Source organism: Phocoena phocoena, chromosome 21, assembly GCF_963924675.1.
Source record: "Phocoena phocoena chromosome 21, mPhoPho1.1, whole genome shotgun sequence".
NCBI classification, from domain to species: Eukaryota; Metazoa; Chordata; class Mammalia; order Artiodactyla; family Phocoenidae; genus Phocoena; species Phocoena phocoena.
This window is the reverse complement of record NC_089239.1, coordinates 6,882,922-6,909,926: the sequence shown is the minus strand read 5'-3', so window position 1 is coordinate 6,909,926 and position 27,005 is coordinate 6,882,922. Positions and strand designations below refer to the sequence as shown.

The 27,005-nt window shown below is 41.7% G+C and overlaps 2 protein-coding genes across 3 annotated transcripts in view; one reads left to right on the top strand and one right to left on the bottom strand.

The window, feature by feature from the left end:
- Nucleotides 1-1,131: 1,131 nt before the first annotated feature.
- On the bottom strand, nucleotides 1,132-10,715 carry LSM1 (LSM1 homolog, mRNA degradation associated). Its single transcript, XM_065899939.1, has 4 exons — nucleotides 10,500-10,715; nucleotides 6,523-6,591; nucleotides 5,038-5,153; nucleotides 1,132-1,680 (listed from the first exon to the last, which is right to left on the bottom strand). The coding sequence occupies exons 1-4, from the start codon at nucleotides 10,543-10,545 to the stop codon at nucleotides 1,510-1,512; spliced, it is 402 nt and encodes a 133-aa protein (XP_065756011.1). The 5' UTR covers nucleotides 10,546-10,715; the 3' UTR covers nucleotides 1,132-1,509.
- Nucleotides 10,716-11,063: 348 nt separating this feature from the next.
- BAG4 (BAG cochaperone 4) overlaps nucleotides 11,064-27,005 on the top strand; it is a 29,261-nt gene continuing 13,319 nt past the window's right edge. Inside the window, exon 1 of one of the 2 annotated variants that reach the window (XM_065899980.1) lies at nucleotides 11,064-11,361. In XM_065899980.1, the coding sequence (XP_065756052.1) occupies nucleotides 11,092-11,361 (270 nt within the window). In that variant the 5' untranslated portion in view covers nucleotides 11,064-11,091. The remainder of the gene's footprint in view (nucleotides 11,362-27,005) is intronic. The other variant, XM_065899981.1, reaches the window with a different exon arrangement.

Genomic DNA, 27,005 nt, shown 5'->3' with positions numbered 1-27,005 from the left:
ACTGAAGCCCAGCTATGGCTTGGAAATTCCCGAACTACTGTGGAAATTCTCTCCTTTGAACCATGACTCTTTTGATTGCATTTGGAATTCTGTTTGAAGGAGGTTGCAAAGACGAGTACAGTGAATCCGAATCTCTTGAAGGTGCCGGATATTCTGAAACAGTGGTGCTCAGAAAAAAGCAGAATGCTTACAGAATGCTGTAATTCTGCTGACTCTCCAAGAACATCTTCTTGTAGTGAAAGTTAGCCACCTCTTCCGCAAGTCTTCCCTTTGTGTGGGAAGTTAATAACAAATTCTGGCTATTCAACAGTAAGGTTGGAGATGAAACACACTAGATAAATCATGAAGTGCGATGGTTCTTCACAAATTAGCTACCTTGAAACCAACCCAATGATGAATAGCTCAGAAGTCTGCATTTGGCGCAGTTTTAAAAACACCTGAGCTCATAAAATGTGGTATATTTAATACTATAAAATAACTCAAACATAGGAATTGGCTATAAATATCTTCCCTGCAAAGAATATCTTTGCTCAACAGACTATAAAATAAGTATCTGGAATAGTTTTACAGTTAAAACTGAGAATCAGGGAGGATAAGTGACTTGCTTGAGCCCAAGGTGCTAGAGAGAACAGAGTCCACGTTTCGGAAAGTACAGCCTCTTACGCTTCCTGTGTGATCAACATCATTCCAGAAAAGGGGCATCACTTGGCTTGGCTGAGAATAACCTAGATATATCAGTCACTGCAACACGATTTTATCTGTGCTTTTTGATCACAGCATAGGAGGCTCAAGACTCAATCCAAAGGACTAGAAAACCTAACGAAATTAACAATATTTAGAGAAGTCTGTTATGTGGATCTCGGAAACGCAGCTGGGATAGCTGTTGGTGAAGCAAACAGCTGCTTCTCAAACAAACACCAGCTTCTCTTATAATCAGTAAGTGCAAAACTTCACGGAGAGAGCCCTCCTCAAGCCTGAAAACTTGTTTTTCTTATCAGAAAAAAACATGACAAGGGGAGAAAGGAGGATCCACAGGATATCTGGTATGAAAATATTCCTTCATAAGTAACTAGTAGGTTGGAATTGTGACAGAAGGGAGATCCCAGCATGTGTGTGTATGGACTGCTTATACCTTTGATAGCAGAAATTTAATGACTATTCACTGAAGGCAACTCAAACTTGGGAAATAATAACATTGCAATTTTGAGATTCATATTTTATTTACAAGCAAATGAATATTCCCTGTAACCATTAATTTGGGGGGAGAAGAGCAATATAAAGAAGTAGTTGCTGGCTCCACAGTGATGTGTGAAAGGAGTCCATGCCACTGTTTCTTTAAATGATTTTGTTATTAAAAAAACCAAAACAAAACGATTTCTTCACGTTGCATATGTGAAAGAATCCCAAATAAAAATGACTTTTCAAAGCTCTGCAGTCTCTCGTCAAATGTGTCACTTGGTTTGATGACAGCCCCTGCTCCCCAAGAACTACAGCCTCTGAGCAGAAGACTTAATACTCATCAAGAGTATCTGCTCGAGGGATAGACAGGCCTCGATCCTTCAGGGCCTGGACTTTCAGCTTCTCGGCTTCCAGCTTGGTCTGCTGCTCCACCCTCTGTTCTTCTAGGATTTCTTCAATAGACACTTGCTGGAGGGGTGTGTCACTCTCCTTTTCCAAGTCCTACAAAACAAGCAGGTTTGGAAAACTTCACCTGATGACCAAGAATAGAAAACATCATAGATCTAAAGGCAAACCAGTTCCTAAATGGATTCCTATATCCAGCTTGGGTTATTTTTTGTACTTGAGATAGGGCAGAAATATCCTATGGACAGATAAATTTTACAAAGAAATGGCTGGCAATGCTCCTATAGAACACATGTGAGTGTGGTTTAACAGGGATCAGTATCGGCATGTATAACAAAGCTTTCGTGTATCCAAAGTAAAGTCCTACATTAGACAAGTACTCCTTCTCTTAAAAAAAATATATATATTAGGGCTGCTTACAGCTATTTCCCCAGCCCCAGGGAATCCAAGAAAGAAGGTACTGAGGTCAAGATGGCTTCAAATAAATTTTGTACTTATACATGATCAAAGTCAGCCTAATTTCTGGGGGTTTGTGCTCAGTAAGAAGGTAGAGAACACTGATTCAAAGTAGCACCACCACCTGCCCCCCTCACCCCCCGGGCCACACCCGGTCCTGGCTCCATCCCGGGCCAAAGGCAATAAACTGTCCCTCTGCCGCATTAACCAGGAGTTGTTACATTATAACACAGGACTTCTTCCCCCTTCATGGCAACAAGTCTTCTAGAGAAAACCTCAGCAGACCAGTTAGGTTACTAAACCATTTTGGCCCCAATGTATTTCTCGCAAATATTGGCTACTTTTCCCACTTAATATGGCATAATATGCTTAATATTTTTATTTTTGAACACCTTCTAAACATTTGATAACCAATTTTATAATGCAGAACCTTGCTATAAAATTATCTATCTACAGGGCTTCCCTGGTGGCGCAGTGGTTGAGAGTCCACCTGCCGATGCAGGGGACATGGGTTCGTGCCCCGGTCCGGGAAGATCCCACATGTCGCGGAGCGGCTGGGCCCGTAAGCCATGGCCACTGAGCCTGCGCGTCTGGAGCCTGTGCTCCACAACAGGAGAGGCCACAACAGTGAGAGGCCCGCGTACCGCAAAACAACAACAACAAAAACACACAAAAAAACAAAACAAAAAAATTATCTATCTACAGACTCAGTTCACTCTCCTTAAGATGAGTATACAGGTGTCACTCTGTGTTTTAGTAACATGGAAAGCCTGTACCGACAGGGCATTCTTATTTCTCATCCTCCTTTCTGACTTTTAATTATAAAATTCTGGGAAGGCATCAACACATACACAAACTCTCCAGACGTTCCAGCCGACCACTGGATACTTATCTTCAGATGCTGCTAAGGCCTCGGAACCCGCAGGCAGTGACACAGCAGATGGAGGACTCTCACCAGAAAGGTTAGAATGAAAGCCGCATAAATTACATAAGCAAGCCCTGCCCTGGGTCAAAAGTTAACTGCATCCAGCAAAATATATATTATCAAGTGTAATCTTCCCTCACAACCCATGGGCAGCAGGAGGGAAGATGATGTTCTTGGCTTAGTGTCCTACTTCTTGGGCTTTTCAGTATTATGTGCTGAGCTGTTCATGTGGTTATGATAATGCTGTTTCCTAACAACCAGCTTATTACTTAAGGCTGTGTGTCTCATCATCCTTGAGGTAGAATCCAGGGACTCTGCAAACAACTGAATGTTTACAGAATCCAAATGGCCTCTAGGTTTGAGTTTTCCTAGAACTGGTTCATAATGTCTTCAAACTTACTACCGATCCATAGAACTATGTAGGCATTTCCTGAACCATATTTCTTTAGTGGCAGCACTATAAGAATTCTGCAGCATCCAAACCATAACGTACAAAAAAAAAAGAGCACTTTTCTCCACAAAAGGGCTCCCAGGAAACAATGAGGCTTCAAGAATAAACACAAGTTCACTGCTCTTCACATACATCTACACAGGGGCATGTCTGTGCCAATGTAACTGGCACAGAAAGCATGGATGTGGTGTTTACTACTGTACAACTGAAGCACAGTATGCGTGGATATTTTAACTTAAATCTTTCCCCCCACAGCAAAGTAATACATTTCCTCTTTAAAACAAAGAGGTGACAATTCCCGCTGCTTAAACATACATCGAAGCCAAAAGTATCAACCACAACTACATTTTTTAAATTAGAAAAAGTTATTTCATAGCAATACTTGTTTCTAGCTGTTTCCGACATGAGGTCTCTGAACAAACATGACCCTGGCAAAATTACCTCCTTACTTTGTCAAATGGTTTACCATTAAAAACAGCTACGGACCAAACTACTTCACTCCAAAGACTCCTGTAAACGTGATTTAAGATGTGGCTAGGGATTGGGAAACTTTACTGAAAACTTTAAAGATAAAATCAAGCAAACACCAAGGTTTGATTTTCCTGGAAAACCCAATAATCAGAAGCATGAGGACCGAGTCAAAAGTATTAAATAAAGTACTTTTCTTTTAAAGTAAATGTGTCTCATGTAAAATGTGAAATCAAGTTTTATTTTCTTTAAAAATGTCTGAGTACTTCTAATATATATTTTGGGGGAAGAGTTTTCTAATAGTTCACACACACAGACATATAGACCTACAGTAACACCACTTTAGAGGATTTAACTTTTCACCTGCCAGCTGGCTTTCCTGACAACAGATAACAGGTACCTCTCCTCCTTGGCTGGGAGCTAAGTATGCAAGTGAAGTTGAGCCCATCCTCGGAAAGTTAACAGAAAGGCTTCTTCTGCAGCCATTCTTTCCCCTCTCCGCTTTAAAAAACACAGATATCGCACTGTATATGCAGTGTGTCTTTCCCCCAAACACCACTAATTACCTTTATGTCATGAAAAACCATTTGTAAACAATTGTTTAAATGACTGCAAAATATTCCAGTGTTAACAAGCCACATTTCATTGAATTATTCTTCTCCTGTTAGGTATCAAGCTTTAATTTTCTGCTATTAGAGATACAATAACAACATACTAACGAACACATCTGTGTGGGACAGTATTTACATATATATATATATGTATCTATGGCTGCTCCGTGTGGCTTGTGGGATCTTAGTTCCCCGACCAGGGATTGAACCCGGGCCCTTGGCAGTGAGATCGGGAGTACTAACCACTGGACCGCCAGGGAATTCCCATGTAGGACAGTATTTTTTATGATATCAGGTAAAAATCAATGGTATTTTGCTGCTAATGGGATCAAAATCTTTAAAATGCCAGGAGGCGCTGAAACAAAGTTAATTGTTCTCTGTAGCTTTCCTTTTACAATGTAGCTTTCCTAAGCTAATTGGGTGGTTTCCTTGAGAAGCTGGGTGAAGGTGGAAAATATATTTTTTCCTTCTTGAAAAGACAAAAAAGAAACCTAACTGGCATGATTATCAAGAGCCATAGCAGCTTAACAGTTTTCACTTACTATTTCTCCTAGTAGGACCACATTTTCTCCTCTGACCACAAAAATCCCTCGAGGAATATCACCGTATTTTTTGCCCACATGAATACGCTCCACAGTCTGATGTAGCACTAAGTTAGCTATAAGTGTACAGGGAAGAAACAAAAATATTTAGTTCAAATTACTTTATAGGTAAAGGTCCATTACTCAATCAGTTATTTTGAGTAGAAAAGATTTAGCTGAACATGACTTTCAAACTTTCTAGTTCTGGAAAAAGCTAAAATTTCAAACAATCTCTTCCTATTACATTGAGACAAACCACTTAGGAGACTTTTAAACAACTGCAAACTGAGAGAGTATTTGGGATTATGTTGCACTAATAAGGAGGATGGTGGAAATAAATGAAGAAAATTAAATTCCTTATGAGTTAGTTGCTAATATCAACATGGCTATAAGAAAATATAAATGACAGGGCACTTGGAAAACTCTAAAGCCCAAACAACTGCAGAAATTAAAACTCTGGGTTTATTTGGAAGGAAACCATTTTTCTATGTTGCGTGGGTATGTGTGTGTGATGATTTACCGAAGATTTAACTGTTTCAGTACTTAGGATTCATTTAACCCAATGTAGGTATTCATGGATTACGATATAATGGTAACCTATTTTTTCCCTTTGTCAGATAACCATAATCTGGTAATCTGAAAGTAAAGCCACTATTTACCACTTTTCCCTCATGTAGTCTGATGAATTTGACTTAAGGTTTAGAACCACAATCTGTGAAGAATAATTCCTTTTCCTCTTCCAATTGGTGCTGTTTGTCTTACGTGAAGAAACGCGGTATCTGTGCTCTTATCGTCTATAATTCTTACATGTGTTTCAATTATGTTGTTTTTCCTCAGGCCCAAAGCCACTGACCTAAGCAGATGTCCAGCAAATGGTGATATGAACTGAGAAGTTCCTTAAGACAGAAGCAAATATAAGGTCTCTTTAGAAAAATGCAGGAGGCAAAACCAAGACCAAGACCTTGAGTCTAACGTATCCCAAGGTATAAAATCCTGAGCTTAATGTTGGGGGTCCCTAAAAAGCTTCAGCAAAGGCCTCTGACCCACTTTTCATTGGACAGGGAGGGATTACCTTCAGGGCAGGAACTGCTTTGAAGAGTAGTCGCACCCAAGCCAATGTACAAATGAGCAGCTTTTTCAGTGGACTGAGTTTATTTCTATCATCTGGCTCCCTCTAATGGGGAAAGTAAAAAATAGTCCAAAACACTGTCAGCGCATGTTCTAATGAAAATCAGGTTTTAGAAATACAAGCTTGTAAACACAAGCTTTTGAACCACCTAATTGTAATTTAGAAAACAATGATGTAATGATTCAAACCAATATTCCATTAAGCCAGACACATGAAAAAAGTTGCAGACAAATAAACTTCGATATGAAATAACACAAAAATACAGTGGGCAGCTCTTATTATCCAGAGTACAGGAGAAGTCCGTGACTAATACGTACCAAATTGATCAATGCTTCTTAAAAAGCCTATAAGTGTCCTTCCATCTCGAAGCAGGACCAAGTGCTTTTCTGGGGAGAGGAAAAAAGATCTTTAAAAAAATGCACTGTTGGGACTTCCCTGGTGGTGCAGTGGTTAAGAATCCGCCTGCCAGTGCAGGGGACACGGGTTCTAGCCCTGGTCCAGGAAGATCCCACATGCCACGGAGCAACTAAGCCCGTACGCCACAACTACTGAGCCTGTGCTCTAGAGCCCGCGAGCCACAACTACTGAAGCCCACGTGCCTACAGCTTGTGCTCTGCAACAAGAGAAGCCACTGCAATGAGAAGTCCATTAGCCTGTGAGTTTACAGGGTAACAACAAAAACAAAGTTCATAGCAGATTAAGCTCTACCACTTCTTCTTCCAGTGTATTTAAGGCAGAGTTCACTGAGGAATTAGAGGGATGACCCCGGCAGCACGGTGTTTAGATGCGAAGACTGGTGATGGAAGAATCCGAGGAGGCGGCAGAGTGGGGAAGGACTGGGCACGTAGTCAGGGGGCCTGACCGACTGGTTCTAGATGCTGATGCTTGACAGTTAAACCCTCTCAGTGTCATGTCAGTTTCTATACCTGCAAATTTGGAAATTGAATCTAGGTGATCTTTATGATCTTAATTCTAGAATTATTTTCCCCTCAACTGAGATGGAGAGCTTCTATTTCACACTCTGGAATCAGGGAAGGTTTTAAATAAAAAAAATACCTCAGACATGCAGAATGAGGATACTGATAATAAAACTAGAGCAAAAGTTCAATAAAATTTATGGAGAGCTATGTGCTGTTCTGGGGCCTAGATATAGAGTAGAGCAGGGGTCCCCAACCCCTGGGCTGTGGACTGTTGTCCAAGGCCTGTTAAGAACCGGGGCCGCACAGCAGGTGAGAGGTGGGCGAGTGAGCGAAGCTGCATCTGCCGCTCCCCATGGCTCCCCACAGCTCGCATTGCCGCCTGAGCTGTCCCCCGCCCTGCCACCCAGTCCGTGGAAAAACTGTCTTCCGTGAGACCGGTCCCTGGCGCCAAAAAAGGTTAGGGACCGCTGCGGTACAGAATAACATTTAGAGTCACCAACCTTATGGAACTTACATTCCTGGTGGAGAAAGTCAAACAAATTTTTTAAAATGCCCTATAGTGCGTAGTCCAGCGGAATAATAAACAAGATAGCAGGATGAGAAAAAGAAGGGAAGAAGCTACTGAAGAGAGGGTGGCTAGGGAAAAGCTCTCTGAAGAGGTGACCCTGAGCTGACACTGAAGAATGATAGTCCGTCAATAGAATAGGTAGCCAAAGTCATTCATTTGTTCCTTAATGCCACGGATAAAGTACTTTCTAGATGCAGAACAAGGAACAAGACAGTGATTCTTTCCTGAAGGAATTTATAGGCTTTCTGGGTCTATAAGCACCACAAGAGAGCAAATCTTAATTATGTGAGACTGAGAGAAACTATATCTAGCTGGAGCAGGTATCTGAGTTGGACATTTTTGGCCATAGGAAGAGTGACAGGGAAGGGGAAGAGGAGGGAAATCTGTAATTGAGGCAGAAGAAAAAAGAGCTATGTATCCAAATGTCTGGCGAAAAGTTGAGGGTGTGAAGGGAAATTACAGGAGATGAAGTCAGAAAAGTCCTGGGAACAGAGGCTGAGTCTGGATGTGACTTTCCTGGGAGCAGAGGCTGAGTCTGGATGTGACTACACAGGGAACAAGAAAACTCTGAAGATTAAACTGGCAGAAAAGAGAGAACGGTTTTGAGGCTAGACCCAGAGTCTGAGACATGAAGAAGAGACCTGAACCAGGGGAGAGATAGGAAGGGAGAGGATGGGAGGACCAAGACACTGCAGTTATAAGGGATGGGATTTGTCAGCCAAGTGTATTTGTATATGTGGGTATGTGTGAGAGAGTGGGGTGCTGAAGAGATGAGTTAAGGAAGATGTAGGAATTCTGAGTCATCATGTCAGGGAGGACCATTTACCAAGAGCTGGGAGTAAAAGAAGCAAGCTCAGTGGAAGGTGATTAGCTGTAGTGATTCTGAAGTGGTATCAGGACACCTATGTAGAAATGTCAACTGGCAACTGGAGATGTAAGACTGGCCAAAGAAGTCAGGATCGCAGCAGTTTTTGAATAAGTCCACAAAGAGGTGATATAATAATTAAAGTCCAGGAGCCCTCCTAGAGATTTAAAGAAAGAAGCAAGCCAAAGATGGGACCTAAGTGTCCATCTATTTTAGGGAACAATAACGGTTGCAGAGGTAAGAAAATCAAGTACCAGTGTTGGAGAAATCAAGAAAATGAAGAATCCCGTGGTAACGGTATCACAGTGTTGCAGAGGAGACGGAAGAGCTCGGAGAAGTGCATCAGAAGGTGTCTTTAAGACTGCAGTTTCAGTAGTGTGTTGGCAAAAGAAATCAGATTGCAGGGGTAATAGAGGTAGGTGGTCTATTGCAGGTGGTCAGGAAGTAGAGTTAAAATGGAAGACTACTCAAGAGGTTTGGGGGTAAAGATGTGAAAAAAGGGATGGGAATTTGATGGTGAAACACAACTGAGAAAAAATTCGACAGACAAGAACACACATGAAGGGGAGGATTCAGAGGGGGAGCGAGAGAGAATATGAGAGCAACAGGATATTAATGGAAGAAGGTTCCAGAAGCAGTGGAAGGAAAGAGAAATAAGACACAAACTGAAAGGGAGGAATACTTCCTATTCAAATGAGAGGATGAGTGAAAATAGAGAAAGACTGAGGAGAGTGTCTGAGTGTCACAGTGAAGGGTACATATGAAATGGTTTCAAATCTTTCAGTAAAGGAGGAGCTTGGAATCTGCACAAAAGGGGTTAGAGGCTTGAGAAAAGCAATTATTTTTAGTAGAATGGCAGGATGTGTTAGGGGCCTCAAATAATTCAGATACATAACAAGAGAGGTGAGGGCAAAAGGGCATCCTCAGATAACTAAGACTGAGGATTTCACCACCCATTACAGACAGGCTTGTATAGTGGTTATTCATACATGACTTTGGTCCAACCTACATTTCCCTTCAATAGCAAAATCACTAATTTGGATCTAAAAAGTGATTTCAAACGACAGGAAGAGAATTTAATCATAAACTCACTCTTTAATTTACATACATAGCAACTGTTGAGATTCCTGTAACTTGTTTGGAACTGTGCGTAAACCGTTTTGCAGCAATTACAAGTTAATGAGACAGATCACACGATTGAGACTTTAAAAATGTTTAAGGAATAATTCACAGATGAGAGTTTGGAAAAAGGAAAGACAACTGTACAGAAGTGAGCTCCTCTTCAGGACAGTGACTAGGAATAAGGGCGCTCTTAATAAATGCGAGAGAAAACTGTCTAACAGAAGAAAAAAGTAAGTTTGAAGTGAGTGACTCAAGTCTTTCTGGAAAAAGCAATACCTGGTCCGGCAGTGGTCTCCATTACCATAACCCTAAAGTCTAAATACCCTCAACGGTAAAAGATTGCAAACGGCCACACTGCATAAATCCTATGTTTAGTGCTAATTAAGTCCAACTGCTGTTGTATTACTCTTTTCGTTTCTTGAAGAATCCTTTCTCTAAGAATTCTCATTCATCCACCAGTAACCACCTGGTACTTCGAAATGCCGCAGGTGGGAGATAATGCACCGGGGAGGCGGCCAACTTTCACACTTGGGCCTCAGCAGCCGCATCCCTGAAAAGCAGAAGTGAATTCCACAGCTTCCCCGGGGGCCGGTGAAGGCTGCGAGAGACTGGATACAGGGAGCAGGCTAGGAGGTGGGCAAACGGTGTGTCCCGTGGCTCCTGCATCCTGTGGAAGATGCCAACGCCGGACGTCCAGAACCTTACTAAAAACACACCGACCCCAGCCCAGACTCATTCTATGAGCTCCCTCCTAAGAGGCACCCTCCTGGGAAGAAGGGTCTCACCCCATACTTCACTCGGAGGAGATGAACTACTCACTGTCGATGTCCTCGATGAGGCTGGCGGTGCCAGGCATATAGTTCATTTTGAGTTGAGATAAGGCTGCAATGTATAGTGGCGGTGGGCCAGCGCGACCAATACGTCCTTCCTCCTATCGCAGTCGCCGCCTCAGCGGGACCGGGACAGGAACCCGGACCCGTACCAACTCCTCGCCCCGGCTTTCAGCAGCCGGGGCCTGCCGGAAACGCCACCATATTACCTCCACCCACTTCCGGCATCACGTGCCCGTCCTCAAGAAGAGGCGGGGCCGTAGCGCGGTCCTGGGATACGCTTTCCGCAACCCTGATAAGAGGGGAAGAGGAATCTAGATTGGATAGACAGTGGGGAAATGTGTTCTCCCTTTTAAAGGAACACGGGGCCGCCCCTCGTTTTCCTGCTTCCCAGACCCCAGAGCCAAGGACCTCCGTCCTTCCACTCTCAGGACGCGGAAGCTGAGGGGGCGGGACCCGGCCTGGGATTGGCTGTTGCCGGCCGACCACCCCTTCCCTGCGGTCCAGTCGCGCTCCCCCGCAGGCGCCTGCGCAATGGGCCGGCCTTGGGGGGCGGGAAGCGCCCGGGGGCAGTGGAGCCGATGTCGGCCTTGAGGCGCTCAGGCTACGGCCCCAGTGACGGTCCGTCTTATGGGCGCTACTACGGGCCTGGGGGTGGAGATGTACCCGTGCACCCACCTCCGCCCATATATCCTCCCCGCCCCGAACCCCCCCAGCCTCCCATTTCCTGGCGAGTGCGCGGGGGCGGCCCGGCTGAGACCACCTGGCCGGGAGAAGGCGGAGGAGGCGATGGCTACTATCCCTCTGGAAGCGCCTGGTCGGAGCCGGGTCGGGCTGGAGGAGGCCACCAGGTAAGATTTGCGCCATCTGTCCCAGGGGGGTCCGACAGGGTAGTCTTTGGGGGTGAGGGCCATTGGGATTGATACACCTCCAAGAGTTTGTAATGAATCGTGTTTCCTGTGTTTTCCTTAGTGGGGCTTTGGAGAGACAGAGACTAGGATCGCGGGTGGCGGGGTGGTTTGCTTGTGTTCTCTTTGCCCCTCGTCTTCTGCTTCAACCATAATAAATGTCTTACCATGAAAGGAGGAAAGAAGATCCTGCGCTGACCTGCGAAGCTGAGTAGCAGGCTGCGAATCTCTCGCCTGGGGACGAGGTTGGGCTGGTGTGGCCCGGCTCTTGCTTTTCGGGTCCTAACAATTTTTCCTGCGTGGCTCGTCAGGTCGGCTCTCCCCGAGGAGAGAGGTGGCTGCAGCCTCCTCCGTCACTCAGCAACCCCTCCCGCCGGGAAGGAACGTGAGGGAAGGAGAGGGAACTGGGCATTTAGCCCTTTGCCCCTAAAGCTTTGCCCCGCATTGGATCACGGATAATCAGTGTAGGAAAGCACCTTTACTTGGATTGTTTTATTTCATCTTTACGGTGACTGCAACTAAGTGTCATCACAGCGTTCCTATTTTACGGTGAAAGAACTGCTGGCTGTGAAAGGTTAACTCACTCAGTATATTCGGACCTCTAACATTTTATTCTGTGTCGTCGTGCCAGAAATATATTTCTGTTTTGTTAATGCAATATTCTTCGTAGAGAATTATCGTTATACGGTGGGGGCATACGTCTCCTTTGCTTCAGGAATTATAACATCCTCCTTGGTTGAAAATGTGATAATGAAATTTCTAAACATTGCTGGTGGGAATGTAAAATGATTCAATGGTTTTGGCGGTTGCTCAAAACGTTAAGCATACTGCTAGGATATTACTCAGCAAGTCTGCTCCTAGGTATACACCCAAGAGAACTGAAAACACGTCCACATGAAAACTGGCACACGCATGTTCATAGCAGCGTTATTCATCATAGCCAAAAAGGGAAGTATCCCAAATGCTCATCAACTGAAGAACTGATAAAATATGGTATATACTCAGCAAGTCTGCTCCTAGGTATACACCCAAGAGAACTGAAAACACGTCCACATGAAAACTGGGACACGCATGTTCATAGCAGCGTTATTCATCATAGCCAAAAAGGGAAGTATCCCAAATGCTCGTCAACTAAGGAACCGATAAAATATGGTATATACTCAGCAAGTCTGCTCCTAGGTATACACCCAAGAGAACTGAAAACACGTCCACATGAAAACTGGCACACGCATGTTCATAGCAGCGTTATTCATCATAGCCAAAAAGGGAAGTATCCCAAATGCTCGTCAACTGAAGAACTGATAAAATATGGTATATACTCAGCAAGTCTGCTCCTAGGTATACACCCAAGAGAACTGAAAACACGTCCACATGAAAACTGGCACACGCATGTTCATAGCAGCGTTATTCATCATAGCCAAAAAGGGAAGTATCCCAAATGCTCGTCAACTGAAGAACTGATAAAATATGGTATATACTCAGCAAGTCTGCTCCTAGGTATACACCCAAGAGAACTGAAAACACGTCCACATGAAAACTGGCACACGCATGTTCATAGCAGCGTTATTCATCATAGCCAAAAAGGGAAGTATCCCAAATGCTCGTCAACTGAGGAACTGATAAAATATGGTATATACTCAGCAAGTCTGCTCCTAGGTATACACCCAAGAGAACTGAAAACACGTCCACATGAAAACTGGCACACGCATGTTCATAGCAGCGTTATTCATCATAGCCAAAAAGGGAAGTATCCCAAATGCTCATCAACTGAAGAACTGATAAAATATGGTATATTCATACAATGAAATTATTTAGCCATAGAAGGGAATGAAGTACTGAGACATTCTACAAATGGATGCACCTTGAAAATATGCTACATGAACGAAGACAGTCACAAAGACCAAATATTGTATGATTCCATTTATGTGAAACGTCCAGAATAGGCAAATCTGTAGAGACAAAGATGTGTCATTGCCAGGGGCTGGGGGCCTGGGGACATTGGGGAAGATAGATAAAAGGTATGGGGTTTCCTTTGGGGAAGATGAAAATATTCTGGAATTAGTGATGATGATTGCACAACTCTGAATATAGTAAAGACCATTGAATTGTACTCTTTAAAAGGGTGGGTTTTATGGTATCTCTTTAAAAATTATATGAGTAAAAACATGTAGTGAGAGGTTAATTGTGAAGAAAGGTCCATAATTTCTGTCTAAACGTAGAATAAGTAGCCGTGGGACTTCAGCCCCATGACAGAGTAGAAAGATGAAATGCTTAGCGTATAGGTAGGCAAACTAGACCGAGGCTCACTTGAAGGGAAAGAGGAAGGACTGCTGAACTGACGACTGCCCGGGCCTGCTATGTTATCAAAACAAAAGTGTGTTTTCAGGTTAAGGTTAGAGAAGTTAAGATCTTAACATTGTGCAGGGAGTTGTCAGGTATTGGTGGAGTACAGGTGTGCACACAGGGTGGGTGATGGTGCTGGAGGGATTGGGCTTAAAGCTGGAATGTGTAATGGGCATTTGTAAACCATTTCAAGAGTCTGTCTTTCAGGGTGATGTTTCTGAAACTTGAAAAGTGTTGGATGATAGGTTTTTTTACATTTTAAATATTTATTTATTTATTTATTTGGCTGCATCGGGTCTTAGTTGCAGCACATGGGATCTTTAGTTGCGGCATGGGGGATCTCATTCCCTGACAAGGGATTGAAATCCGGCCCCCTGCATCGGGAGCGCAGAGTCTTAGCCACTGGACCACCAGGGAAGTCCCTGGATGATAATTTCTTATGCAGCAATAGGAAACTAATAAAAAAGATAAACATGTTGTCACACTTGTTGCAAATTTTTTTTCTAAATTCGTTGTTTATCTTTTGACTTTATTGTGGTTTTTGCCATGTAAATTTTACATATTTATATAATCAAACATGTCAGACTTAAAAAAAAAGGTATAGCAGCCTTTTAAAACCTTACTCTTGGAACTCCCTGGTGGTCCAGGGCTAAGACTCCACGCTCCCAGTGCAGGGGCCCGGGTTCAATCCCTGGTCAGGGAACTAGATCCCATGTGCTGCAACCAAAAGATCCCACGTGCTGCAGCTAAGACCTGGCACATCCAAATAAATAAATATTAAAAAAAAAAAATAAAACCTTACTCCTTAAAAAGTGTGGGCTGTGGACCAGAAGCTTCAGTGTCACTTGGGGTTTTGTTAGAAATGCTCCAGACTTACTGCTACTGCAGTTTAATGAGATCCTTAGGTGATTCATATGCACGTTCATGTTTGAGAAGCATTGCTCGGCAGAATTGAATGTATTGAGATGATGTTGCACTGAACCACTACAAAGGCTTGACTTTATATTAACCTACTTAAATATTGCAGGGGAAAAAACGGAGAACCTCTCCCTGTGTTCTTTCTTTTCTTACCTTGTTAGCTATACTTGCAGCACTGCAGTTTGATTCCTACACTAGCAGCATACGCATCACCTAGGAGCTTGTTGGAAATGCTGTATCTGAGGCTCTGCCCCAGACCTGCCGAATCAGAATGTGCATTTTAACCAGATCCCTGGGGGATTTACGTGTTCCCCCAGAACGAGTCATCTGAGAGTGCTGAGATGCAAGCTGGAAGCTGCAGTTTCTTCTAACCTAAGCTGGGAAGTGATCCACTATCACTTCTGCCGTATACTACTGGTCGTGGAGACCAGCCCCAGTACAGTGTGGGAGGCCACTTCACATGCGTGTGAATGCAGGAGGCAGGGGTCTTTGGGAGCCATCTTGGAGGACAGCTACAGTGGGAGGGTTTGGGGAGACAGCTTAGTTAGGCTCCCAATTAGGTCAGAAAAGAAACAAAAAGGGCATGTGTTTCAACAACGTCTGAATGTAGACAGGTTTATTTTCAACATTTTATTATAAAAATTCTCAAACATCTAGAAAAGTTGAAATTGTATGTGAAAACCAATATATCCACCACCTAGATTCTATGGTTAGCACTTACTATGTTTATCACATGTATCTATCTTATTTTTTGGATGTGTTTCAAAACAAGTTACATAGGGGACTTCCCTGGTGGTGCAGTGGTTAGGAATCCACCTGCCAATGCAGGGGACATGGGTTTGATCCCGGGTCCGGGAAGATTCCACATGCCGCAGAGCAACTGTACACCGCAACTACTGAGCCCACATGCCTAGAGCCCATGCTCTGCAACAAGAGAAGCCACTGCAATGAGAAGCCTGGGCACCACAACGAAAAGTAGCCCCCACTCGCTGCAACTAGAGAAAGCCCGTGTGCAGCAGCGAAGACCCAATACAGCCAAAAATAAATAATAAAATAAAAATAATTGAAAAAAATATTTTAAAAAACCAAGTTACATAGATTCGAAACACATTTTCTTTTTTTTTTAAAAAAAAATTTATTTGGCTGCACCAGGTCTTGGTTGTGGCAGGTGGGCTCCTTAGTTGCAGCTCGCCAGCTCCTTAGTTGCAGCATGTGAGCTCCTTAGTTGTGGCATGCGAACTCTTAGTTGCAGCATGCATGTGGGATCTAGTTCCCTGACCAGAGATTGAACCCTGGCCCCCTGAATTGCGAGTGCAGAGTCTTACCCACTGCGCCACCAGAGAAGTCCCTCAAAAAATTTTCAAAGGTGTGTATCAACTGCAAGTGAGGGTTGCAGGAGAAACAGAAGGTAATTCTGAATTTTTAATATTTCATAGGATTAAAGATTTCATAGGAATGACAAGAGGAACAGGTTTTTATGGGAAGATATGTATGGTTTAGTTTTTTATATATATAAATTTATTTATTTATTTATTTATTTAATTTTTGGCTGCGTTGGGTGTTTGTTGCTGCGCGCAGGCTTTCTCTAGTTGTGGTGAGTGGTGGCTACTCTTCGTTGCGGTGCACAAGCTTCTCATTGCGGTGGCTTCTCTTGTTGCGGAGCACGGGCTCTAGGCACGTGGGCTTCAGTAGTTGTGGCATGTGGGCTCAGTAGTTGTGGCTCACGGGCTCTAGAGCACAGGCTCAGTAATTGTGGCGCAAGGGCTTAGCTGCTCCGCGGCATGTGGGATCTTCCTGGAGCAGGGCTCGAACCCGTGTCTCCTGCATTGACAGGCGGATTCTTAACCACTGCACCACCAGCGAAGCCCTGGTTTAGTTTTGTACCAAAAGAACTAGTGATTGGTTAATAGAGGAGCTTAAAAAAAAATACAAAGACTTGCCAAGTGTTTATGTACTGCCTTTATTTCATTTCTGCTGAAAGCCAGTTAGTGACGGTGGTTACTGAGAGCCAAGCTCTTGATGCAATGTATGTGATTGATTAGAGAGACGTCTGTGATTTTCTGTTTTTGTTTTGTGGTTTTTGATGTCCAATTTTAGAGTCTGTGGTGTTGAGGAGTTGTCTGGGAACAAAACAATAGATATGGGGCTCAGGAGGGAGACAGGGCTTGGAGACGGTGATTTGAGAGTCATCAAATGGAAGCATAAGTGAATTACCAAACCAGGTTATGCTGCCATTGGAGAGCTTTGAGATCTAGGATGGGTGAGAGAGAGAGAGGACCCAGAAGACAATGAGCGAGAATACTTGGATAGAAGGAAAATCAGAATGTCATGTGATACAGACCAAGCGAGGCCACAGTTATTTTGCAGGCGAGTGATATGAGAACCGGAGAGAAGCAGTTGGATTGGCAATTAAAGAGGTATCATTGATTTTAGTGGTGGGAGTTTAAAACAGTATTTAAGTAATGAATGGGGGGTTTGGATGGCAAGAGAAGTGGTGTAAACTGTTAGTAAATGAGAAGGTGGTCACTTGACTGGGAACCAGGATTGAGGGAAGAATTTTTAGGATGAGGTGGCCTGAGGATGTTTGTAAGCAGAAATCAACAGTAACAAAATAATAGTGGGGGACTTTAACACCCCACTTAACACCAATAGACAGATCATCCATACAGAAAATAAATAAGGAAACACAAGCTTTGAATGACACAATAGACCAGATAGACTTAATTGATGAGAGTAAGCTAGTAGATTGAGAAAAAAGATGCTAACAAAAGGATGGAATATGGCTTGGGGAGAAGCAGATTAAGAAGTGACTGAAGAGCTGAGAAACCCCTTCCACAGCTAGAGGGGGAGAAAGGAAGCTTTGAGTTGTAGGAGAGGGGCATTGGAGGAGTTCCTGGCTCTTGATGTCCTTGTTGATGAAGAAGGAGGCTAGGTCATCTGAGGGTAAAGGAAGTGGGATGGGATACACTGGGAGCTTGATATGGTAAATGTTGAAGCAAGTGCTGGGGGAAAGGAGGCACTGTAGGGAAGCATGGAAGAGACCCAAATGAGGTTAAAGCTGAGAAATTTGTGATGATGGACAGTACAGGAGCATAAAGTGCTTTTTAGTGATTTTGGAATATATCACTATAAAAATAATTTGTAATGTGTTTTTCTAATAATTTTTTTTTTGGTCTAATTCTTACAAAACATATAAACAAACTTGTAAATGGATCTTTGGTAGTACCAGCACTACTGAGATTCCTCTACTGTTAGATTTGCTTGGGCTGGGGTTATTTTTTGGAGGCATGGTGGCAAGTGACTTTGTAAACCATACATCCACTTCTTATGGGACTATATAGTTCTATGATAAACATGAAAGGCGTTGACTCCAGACGTCACCTGAGATATAGGTATTTTTTCTCAAAAGAGAAGAAAGTAAATAAATTTCTTATGTTCTTGCATAATTTTAATCAAATTTCCTTTGTCACAAAAACTTTAATTCACATTATTCCCACTTGTGAAAACCTTTTATCATATTTGTTTAGTTTACATCATCACCTTTGTTTAGTTTCAGACAGCACATAAAATGTTTGGAGAGACTTTGGCACATGATAAAATTGGCAATTTGGTCTATAGAACAGCTGTCAATTCAGCCAGCTTCCTGTGAAACCAAACGCTATTTCATAGAATTAGTGTCATGTTAGAAGGGCCTTGAGCTGCAGACTTTGATTGTTACTGGGGATATTTTTAGATTTGTTCCATTTTGTCCAAAAGGGGAAAAAAAGCAAAGGCAGTCTTTTTAATTAAGACTTAATAAAATTAATAATTTTTACTGCTTCATTGAGGATATTCTTTTTTTTCATATAAAAATTATGATATATTTACATATTGTAAATTTTACCATTTTTAAGGTGTAGTTCTGTGAGTTTTGACAAACGCATATGGTTATGTAACCAGTACCACAATCAAGGTATAAATATTTATCCATCTTTTAAAAAAAGGACTCCTAGGATAAGGTGGAAGATTTAATTTTTATTCATCTCTAAACCCCATTAAAATTACAGAAAGGGAACTGTGTTTCTTACTGTTTTTAAAAGTATTTTATGAACTTATTTGCATAATATATATGTATGTATGTGTACACATAGATATATTCAGTATTTTGAATGTGTCTCAATCAGTTGCTGTCATTCTTTTATTGCTTAAATGGTCCCATATGATGCCAATGGGAGCCCCCTCTTCTTGGCTTCTAAGTCCTTTTGGCATGACCCATTGATTTTTGACAGCTTCTTTGATTTCTGGTACAAGATATGCCAGGCTTATTGTATAGTCTGGCCCAGATGTTATAATCAGCCATTCTTTTAAGAAACCTTGTTTTTGTTTTGTTTTGTTTTTTAATTGGAGAATTTTATTTAGAAGCTATATATGTCAGGATCCAGGCAGGAAAACAGAACCTACACTAGTTCTTTTAAAAGAGAGAATTTGATTTAGGAAATTAGTTAAGTGGGTATTGGAGATCTGAAAAGGTAAAAAGAGAAAATGTAACACAGAAGATAGTTACTGCAGGAAACAGCCTCAATTCCTGGGGCTGGGGAATAAAGAGAAGAGGTTGGGGGTATGAGAACCTGGAAACTTGGAAGAATGGCCTGGTATAGCTGGCACCGAGGAGACACTGCCGAGCTGGTGCTGGTACCTGTGAGGGAGTTCTCGGGAAACCAGGAGTCTGCAGACTCTGCTGACTGACGCTGCCCTCAGGTTGAAGGGCTTTGCTGGGCTGGCACTGGCAGGAATGGGAAGCAGGCGAGCAAACAGGAGGGAGCAAGTCCATTCTCCCCTCCTCTAACCTAGTGCCCCCTATTGGCAGAACCAAATAGTAAGCAAGTGGCAAAGAGAAATGTTTGCAGACTCCTGATCCTGCATCTCAGAGCCAGTTACAGAATGCTGTGTTTGGAGCTGAGGGCCAGTAGCTTAATAACTGGTACAGAAGTTACATTTGGGTGCTAGGTATACTGATTGCTGTTGTGTTGTCATTGCTTCTAGACCTTTTCAATGGACAGAGTTATATAAAATAAGTATTTAAAAAAATTTTGTTGGAGTGAAGTTGATTTACAATGTTGTGAATAAGTATTAATATTTTAAAATAGAAAAATAAATAAGTTCATATTTGTGTTAATTCAAATTTAATGTCATAGATTATTTTTACTTCTTAGATTGTATTTATTACTTTTGTATGGAAAATTTTGGTTCCTAACAATATTAAGGTAATTACAAATACTTGTACAATCCTACAATAATATATAAAATAAGTTCAAAATAATGCCAGGTTGCAGCTCTGGCATGACAGCATGAGGAGCTCTGTGGGCTCAGTCCTCAGTGAAACTGGTGAAAAATATTTTTAAAAAACAACCAAATTAAAGTCTCTGGAAATGGTCTTAAGGAATTTAGCAAATGAGGAAATATTTATTTTAGAAAATTTACTAGAACTCGGTAAGAACAGTGAGATTCTGTGCCATCCTCCACCTCTCCCACCCCCCAACCCCCAGCTCAGTGAGAGAGAAACTCCATTAGCCTGGAGCGGCAAATAAAACAAAGTTTCTTCGCTCCCCAGGTCCCAGTCCTCCTGGGTGGGCAGCACATCGACATTGCTCATCTTGCCCCCAGCTACTACTGCAGAGGCCACGTTCTGGGCAAGTGTGGCCAATAGTGGTGGATCCTACCCATGCCCTGTCCCTACCTGTGGAATGGAGGCTTTACCTTGGGTAGGGCACTGCTGAGAACACTGGGGCTCTGCTCACCCTTACCCTGGCTTGTAAGGCAAGCTGGGAAGGTCTAAGGCTACTGCCTTTTCCCCCTAGATGCTCAGCTTTTAAAGCAGGGGTGTCTCTCAGAGAAGCACACCATGTCCCCAGCCCAACTGCGGAGTGTAGCTCAGACATTTTATCTGGAGGCAGACGCAGGCTGTAAAACCGGTAGCTCCTAATCTTTTCCCAAAGGAACTGACTTTATTTGCATCAGAATATGGAGAAGCTGAAGCCAAAGGATGTTCTCAAAAACTGTGGAGAGTGTCCTGAAAGGCATTTGGGAGATCAGTAGGTTCACTGCAGATACAGACCAGGCTGCAGGCCAGCCAGTTTGCTGGAGAGAACTAGGGAAAGAGATCGCTGGGAGGGGCCCTCTGAGGTCAGAACACATCTCAAACACTGACTTTGGGAGGTGTCCCTTCCAAGGAACCCAGATTTGATTGGATCAGTTTGTAGAGCAATTTATGTCCCAAGTAAACAGTAAAGAAATTAGCTGGAAATTTGTGGAGCTTTAACAGCTAGGTGTGGTCGAGGAAAGATCGACATATATATACATCTATGTAATACATATATTTATATATACTCATTAAAGAAATTAAAAAGCTGCATTAGAAAATATTCACTTAATGCAGAAGCAGTAAAGGAAGAATAGAGGAACAAAACCAAACATGAGATATAGAAAACAGAAAAATAAAATGGCAGATGTAAATCCAACTATATCAATAATAACATCAAGTGTGAATAGATTAAACAATCCAATCAAAGACAGAGACTGTCAGACTGGATTGAAAAAAAGAAGATGCAACTATATGCTGTGTGAGATAATGGGAAAAAAAATATATATATAGGTCTCTGCCCCAGGTTCCTGGTGTAGAGCTCCTGAAACCCTTGTAAATTCCTAAGTCATAAGAGAACTAGGAACATCTTTTGTTCTAGTATTTGGTGTCTGAACCTGGTTCCTGACACAGGGCTCCTATATCCACTGGAGTTTCCTGGGTGACAGGAGTGTCTTTTATACTAATGAGGCAACTCTCGGTGTTTTCATGGATGGCTCCTGGATAGGGCTGGTCACCAGAAAGACCAACTCATGATTAGAAGCTTGGAATTTTCAGCCTCATTCCCCATTCTTTAGAGACTGGAGAGGGGTTGATCATGCCTACATGAGGAAGCCTCCATAAAAATCCCAAAAGAATGGGGTTCAGAGAGCTTCCAGATTGGTGAACACATTCACATATTGGGAGGGTGACACAGTTAACTCCAAACGGACAGAAGCTCTTCTGCTCAGGACCCTCCCAGACTTGCCCTATGTATCTATTCATCTGCCTGTTCATCTGTATCCTTTATCATATCGTTTAATAAATTGGTAAACTTAAGTATTTCCCTGAGGTCTTTGAGCTGTACTAGCAAATAAATCCAAGAGGGAGGAGATCATGGGAACCTCCAATCTGTAGCCAAGTCAGACATAATTTGTGGGTAACCTGAGGACCTACTACTTGCAATTGGCATCTGAAGTAAGGGGTGGGTAGTCTCATGGGACTGAGCCCCTAACCGGTGGAATCTGGTGCTATCTCCAGATAGAAAGTGTCAGAATTAAGTTGAATTGTGGAACACCCAGCTGGTGTTGCAGAATTGCTTGGTGTGGGGGAAACCGCCCCCACATCTGGTATCAGAAGTGTTCTGAGTGTGGTAACAGTGTGAGGATAAAGGAGAAACGTAAGAGTAGGAGGTTTTTCCTTCTCAGCTGTCTACAGGAGACATACTTCAGATTTAAAGACACAAATGGCTTGAAAGTAAAAAGATGGAAAAAGAAATATCATGCAAACTGTAGCTATAGGAAAGCTGGAGTGGCTATGCTAATATCAGACAAAATAAACTTTAAAACAAAAAATATTACTAGGGGGCTTCCCTGGTGGCGCAGTGGTTGAGAGTCCGCCTGCCGATGCAGGGGACACAGGTTCGTGCCCCGGTCCGGGAAGATCCCACATGCCGCGGAGCAGCTGGGCCCGTGAGCCATGGCCGCTGAGCCTGCACGTCCGGAGCCTGTGCTTCACAACGGGAGAGGCCACAACAGTGAGAGGCCCACGTACAGCAAAAAAAAAAAAAACAAAAAAAACCCTATATATATATATATATATATATATATATATATATATATATATATATATATATATATTACTAGGGATAAAGAGGGACATGATGAAAAGGTCAGTCCATCAGGAAGATATAACAATTATAAATATGTATGTACCTAACAACAAAATACACAAAGGAAAAGCTTACTGAAATAAAAGGAGAAATAGACAATTCAATAATCGAGACTTCAGTACCCCACTTTCAGTAATGGATGGAACAACTGGACATAAGATCAACAAGGAAATAGAAGATGTAAACAACACCGTAAACCAACTAGACCTACCAGACATCTATAGAACACTTCATTCATCAACAGAATATACATTCTTCTCAAGTGCACATGGAACATTCTGCAGGATAAACCATATACTAGCCATAAAACAAATATTAATAAATATAAAAGGATAGAAATATACAGAGTATGTTTTCCAACTATAATGTAATGAAATTAGAAGTTAATAGCCAGAAAAACTTTGGGCAACTCATAAATATGTCAAAATTAAATAAAACAGTCCTAAAAAAACCAGCAAGTCGAGGAATAAATCAAAAGGGAAATAAAAAAATACTTTGAGATGAATGAAAATGAAGACATAACATACCAAAACTTACGAGATGCAGCTAGAGTAGTAGTGCTTAGAGGAAAATTTATAGTCATAAGTGCCAGTATTAAGAAAGAAGAATGATCTCAAATCAAGAACCTAATCTTCCATCTCAAGTCACTGGAAAAAATGAGTCAACCAAACCTAAAGCAAGCAGGAGGAAGAAAATAATGAAAATAAGAGTGGAAATGAGTTAATAGAGAATAGAAAAACCATAGATGAAATCATTTCAACTAAAGGCTGGTTCTTTGAAAAGATCAACAAAATTGATGAACCTTTAGCTAGATTGAACCAGAAAAAAAGAGAGAAGACTCAGATTACTAGAATCAGAAATGAAAGAGGGGACATTACTACTGATCTTACAGAAATAAAAAAGGATTATAATGGAATATTATGACTAATTGTATGCCAGTAAATTAGGTACCTTAGATGAAGTGGACAATTCCTAGAAAGATACAAACTACCAAAACTAACTCAAGAAGAAATAGGAAATCTGAATGGATCTATCAAATATTTAAAGAACTGACACATATTCTTTACAAACTCTTCTAAAAAAACAGAAGAGGAGAGAATACTTCTAAACTCATTCTGTGAAGCCATTATTACCCTGAGAGGAAAACTAGGCAAAGACATCACAAGAAAAGAAAATACAGACCAATATCTCTTATGAATATGGATGTGCAAAAATCCACAAAAAAACCCTAGTGAACTGAATCCAGCAATGTATAAAAAGAATTATGTACCATGACCTAATAGGATTTATTCCAGGAATGCACGGTTGGTTTAATATCTGAAAATCAATTAATGTAATACACCATATCATTCAAATAAAAAACAAAACCCCTATGATTACCTCAATAGATGTGGAAAAAGCATTTGACAAAATCCAAAACGTTTTCATGATAAAAACACTTTAGGAATTCAAGGAAATTTCCTCAACCTGATAAAAGACATCTGTGAAATACCCACAGCCAACCTCATATTTAATGATGAAAGACTGGATGCTTTCCCTTAAGATCAGGAACAAGACAAGGACACCTGCTCTTGCCACTTCTATTCAGTATTATACTGAAGGTTCTAGCAAGGGCAACCAGGCAAGAAAAAAATTAAAAGGCATACATAACCTATATGTCTACATGGAATAGAATTGAGAGTGTCTATGGTCAGCTGATTTTTTAAAAATTTATTTATTTTACTTATATTTATTTTTGGCTGCATTGGGTCTTCGTTGCTGTGCGTGGGCTTTCTCTAGTTGTGGTGCGTGGGGGGCTACTCTTCATTGCGGTGCGTGGGCTTCTTATTGCGGTGGTTTCTTTTGTTGCGGAGCACGGGCTCTAGGCATATGGGCTTCAGTTGTTGTGGCTCACGGACTCTAGACCACAGGCTCAGTACTTGTGGCACACGGGCTTAGTTGCTCCATGGCATGTGAGATCTTCCCGGACCAGGGCTCAAACCCGTGTCTCCTGCATTGGCAGGCAGATTCTTAACCACTGCACCACCAGGGAAGCCCATCAATTGGTTTTTGACAAGGATGCTAAGACCATTCAATGGAGGGAAAAGTCTATGGCACAACATATGGTACCATGACGACTGGATAGCCACATACAAAGAATAAAGTTGGACCCTTATACCATATGTAAAAATTAACTCAAGGGACTTCCCTGGTGGTCCAGTTGTTAAGAATCCATCTTGCAATGCAGTGGACGCCAGTTCGATCCCTGGTCAGGGAACTAAGATCCAACATGCTGTGGGGCAGCTGAGCCTGCGTGCCACAACTAGAGAGCCCGAGTGCCACAACTACAGAGCCCATGCACTCTGGAGCCCACAACTAGAGAGGAGTCTGTGTGCCACAACTAGAGAGAAGCCCACGCGCCACAACGAGGAGCTGGCGTACCACAGGGAAAGACCTCACATGCCGCAGCTAAGACTCGATGCAGCCAAAAAATAAATAATATTTAAAAAATTAACTCAAAATAGGTCATAGACCTAAATGTAAGAACTAAAACTGTAAAACTCTTAGAAGAAAACATAGGGATAAATCTTCATTTCTTTGGATTTGGCAATGGTTTCCTAGATAAGACGCCAAAAGCACAACCAACAGAATAAAAAATAGACAAATTGGACTTCGTCAAAATTAAGAACTTTTATAATTCAAGGGACACGATCAAGAAAAGAAAAGGAAGAAAATGCTTGCAAATCAGATATCAGAAAAGGGACTTGTATCTAGAATATATAAAGAGCCCTTAAGACTGAACAACAAAAATATAAATAACCCAATTTAAAAATGGGCAAAACATCTGAATAGACAGTTCTCTAAAGAAGGTGTGCAAATGGCCAATGAGCACATGAAGAAATGCTCAACATCACTGGTCCTCAGGGAACTGCAGATAAAAATCACAGTGAGATATGACTTCACACACACTAGGATGACTATAAAAACAAGCAAAACCACAGAAAAAAACAGGTATTGGTGAGGAGATGGAGAAATTAGAACCCTTATACTTAGCTGATGGGAATATAAAATGGTGCAGCTTCTTTGGAAAACAAATGCCAGTTTTTAAAATTGTTAGAGTTAACTGTATGACCCAGCAATTCCGCTTCTAGGTATATAGCCAAGAGAACTGAAAACATATGTCCACATAAAATGTTATTTATGAATGTTTATAGCATCATTATTCATAATAGCCAAAAAGTGGCAACAATCCAAATGCCCAGAATGGATAAGCAAAATGTGATATTTGTATACAATGGAATATTTTTTGGCTACAAAAAGGAATGAAGCTCTGATACATGCTACAACATAGCTGAACCTCAAAAACATGCTAAGTGAAAGAAGCCAGTTACCAGATATCACATATTATATGATTCCATTTATATGAAATACCCAGAGTAGGCAAATCTATAGAGATAGAAAGTAGATTAGTGGTGTAGTGCTGTGGGAATGGCAGATAGGAGGGTATAGCTAAAGGGAACAGTGTTTCTTTTTCAGGTTTTGAAATGTTCTAAAATTGGTTGTGGTGATGATCACACATATCTCTATGGATATACTAAAAATCATTGACTTCGACAATTTAAAATGAGCGAATTGTATGGTAGTGAATTATATCTCAGTAAAGCTGTTAATACAAATAATAATATCAATGTTATGACTAACAGTTCCCTAATGGATGCAGTTTAGGTTTCTTCGCAGTTCATCTGGTCTTTAGAATATATTCCACTAAGTGTGTACAAAGTAAGATGATTCAAAAGTCATTAGAAATAATTCTTTTTTCTGTATGGTTATGTTACCAATTTGATGTTTAGTTATCTCATCAGTTGATTTTTCCTGTAGTAGAAAACAACTCCAAGAGTTGCGGCTTACAACAATGAATATTTATTTCTTGCTTTTGTTCTGTGATGTCGCTGCAGGGGCTCATCTCCAGGTTCTGGGTTGGGTTCAAGTTTGTTCATGTGTTTTGTTCTTTCTGGGACTCAGGCTGAAATGACAGCTCCTATATGGGATATGCTAGCCCATGGTGGAGGGCAGGAGTGCAAATGGGTTCCTAGAATTTGCATTAATTCCTAAATCCTTTGTTTAAAACTGGCATGCTGTCACTTAGCCATATTTGTTTGTTTTGCATACAAGTTTAAATTACATTTTAAAAATATGTGAATTTATACCTGTTCTTCCAATTCGATTCATATTAAGTATAATATGAGATAAAGTTATCAGTTGAAAAATGAGGGGGTAGGATAAGAGGATACTGGAGATTTGAGGGGACAAGAAGGTGAAATAGTTGTTCTGTGAGTGGGATGAACATACTGAGGAAGT

Excerpts from the sequence above, each read along its gene's own strand:
- LSM1 (XM_065899939.1), bottom strand. The coding sequence starts at position 10,545 with ATGAACTATATGCCTGGCACCGCCAGCCTCATCGAGGACATCGACA. Across the intron at positions 6,592-10,499 it reads CCTCATCGAGGACATCGACA|AAAAGCACTTGGTCCTGCTT; the intron begins GTGAGTAGTTCA and ends TCCTCTCCCCAG. Across the intron at positions 5,154-6,522 it reads AAGAAGCATTGATCAATTTG|CTAACTTAGTGCTACATCAG; the intron begins GTACGTATTAGT and ends GTACACTTATAG.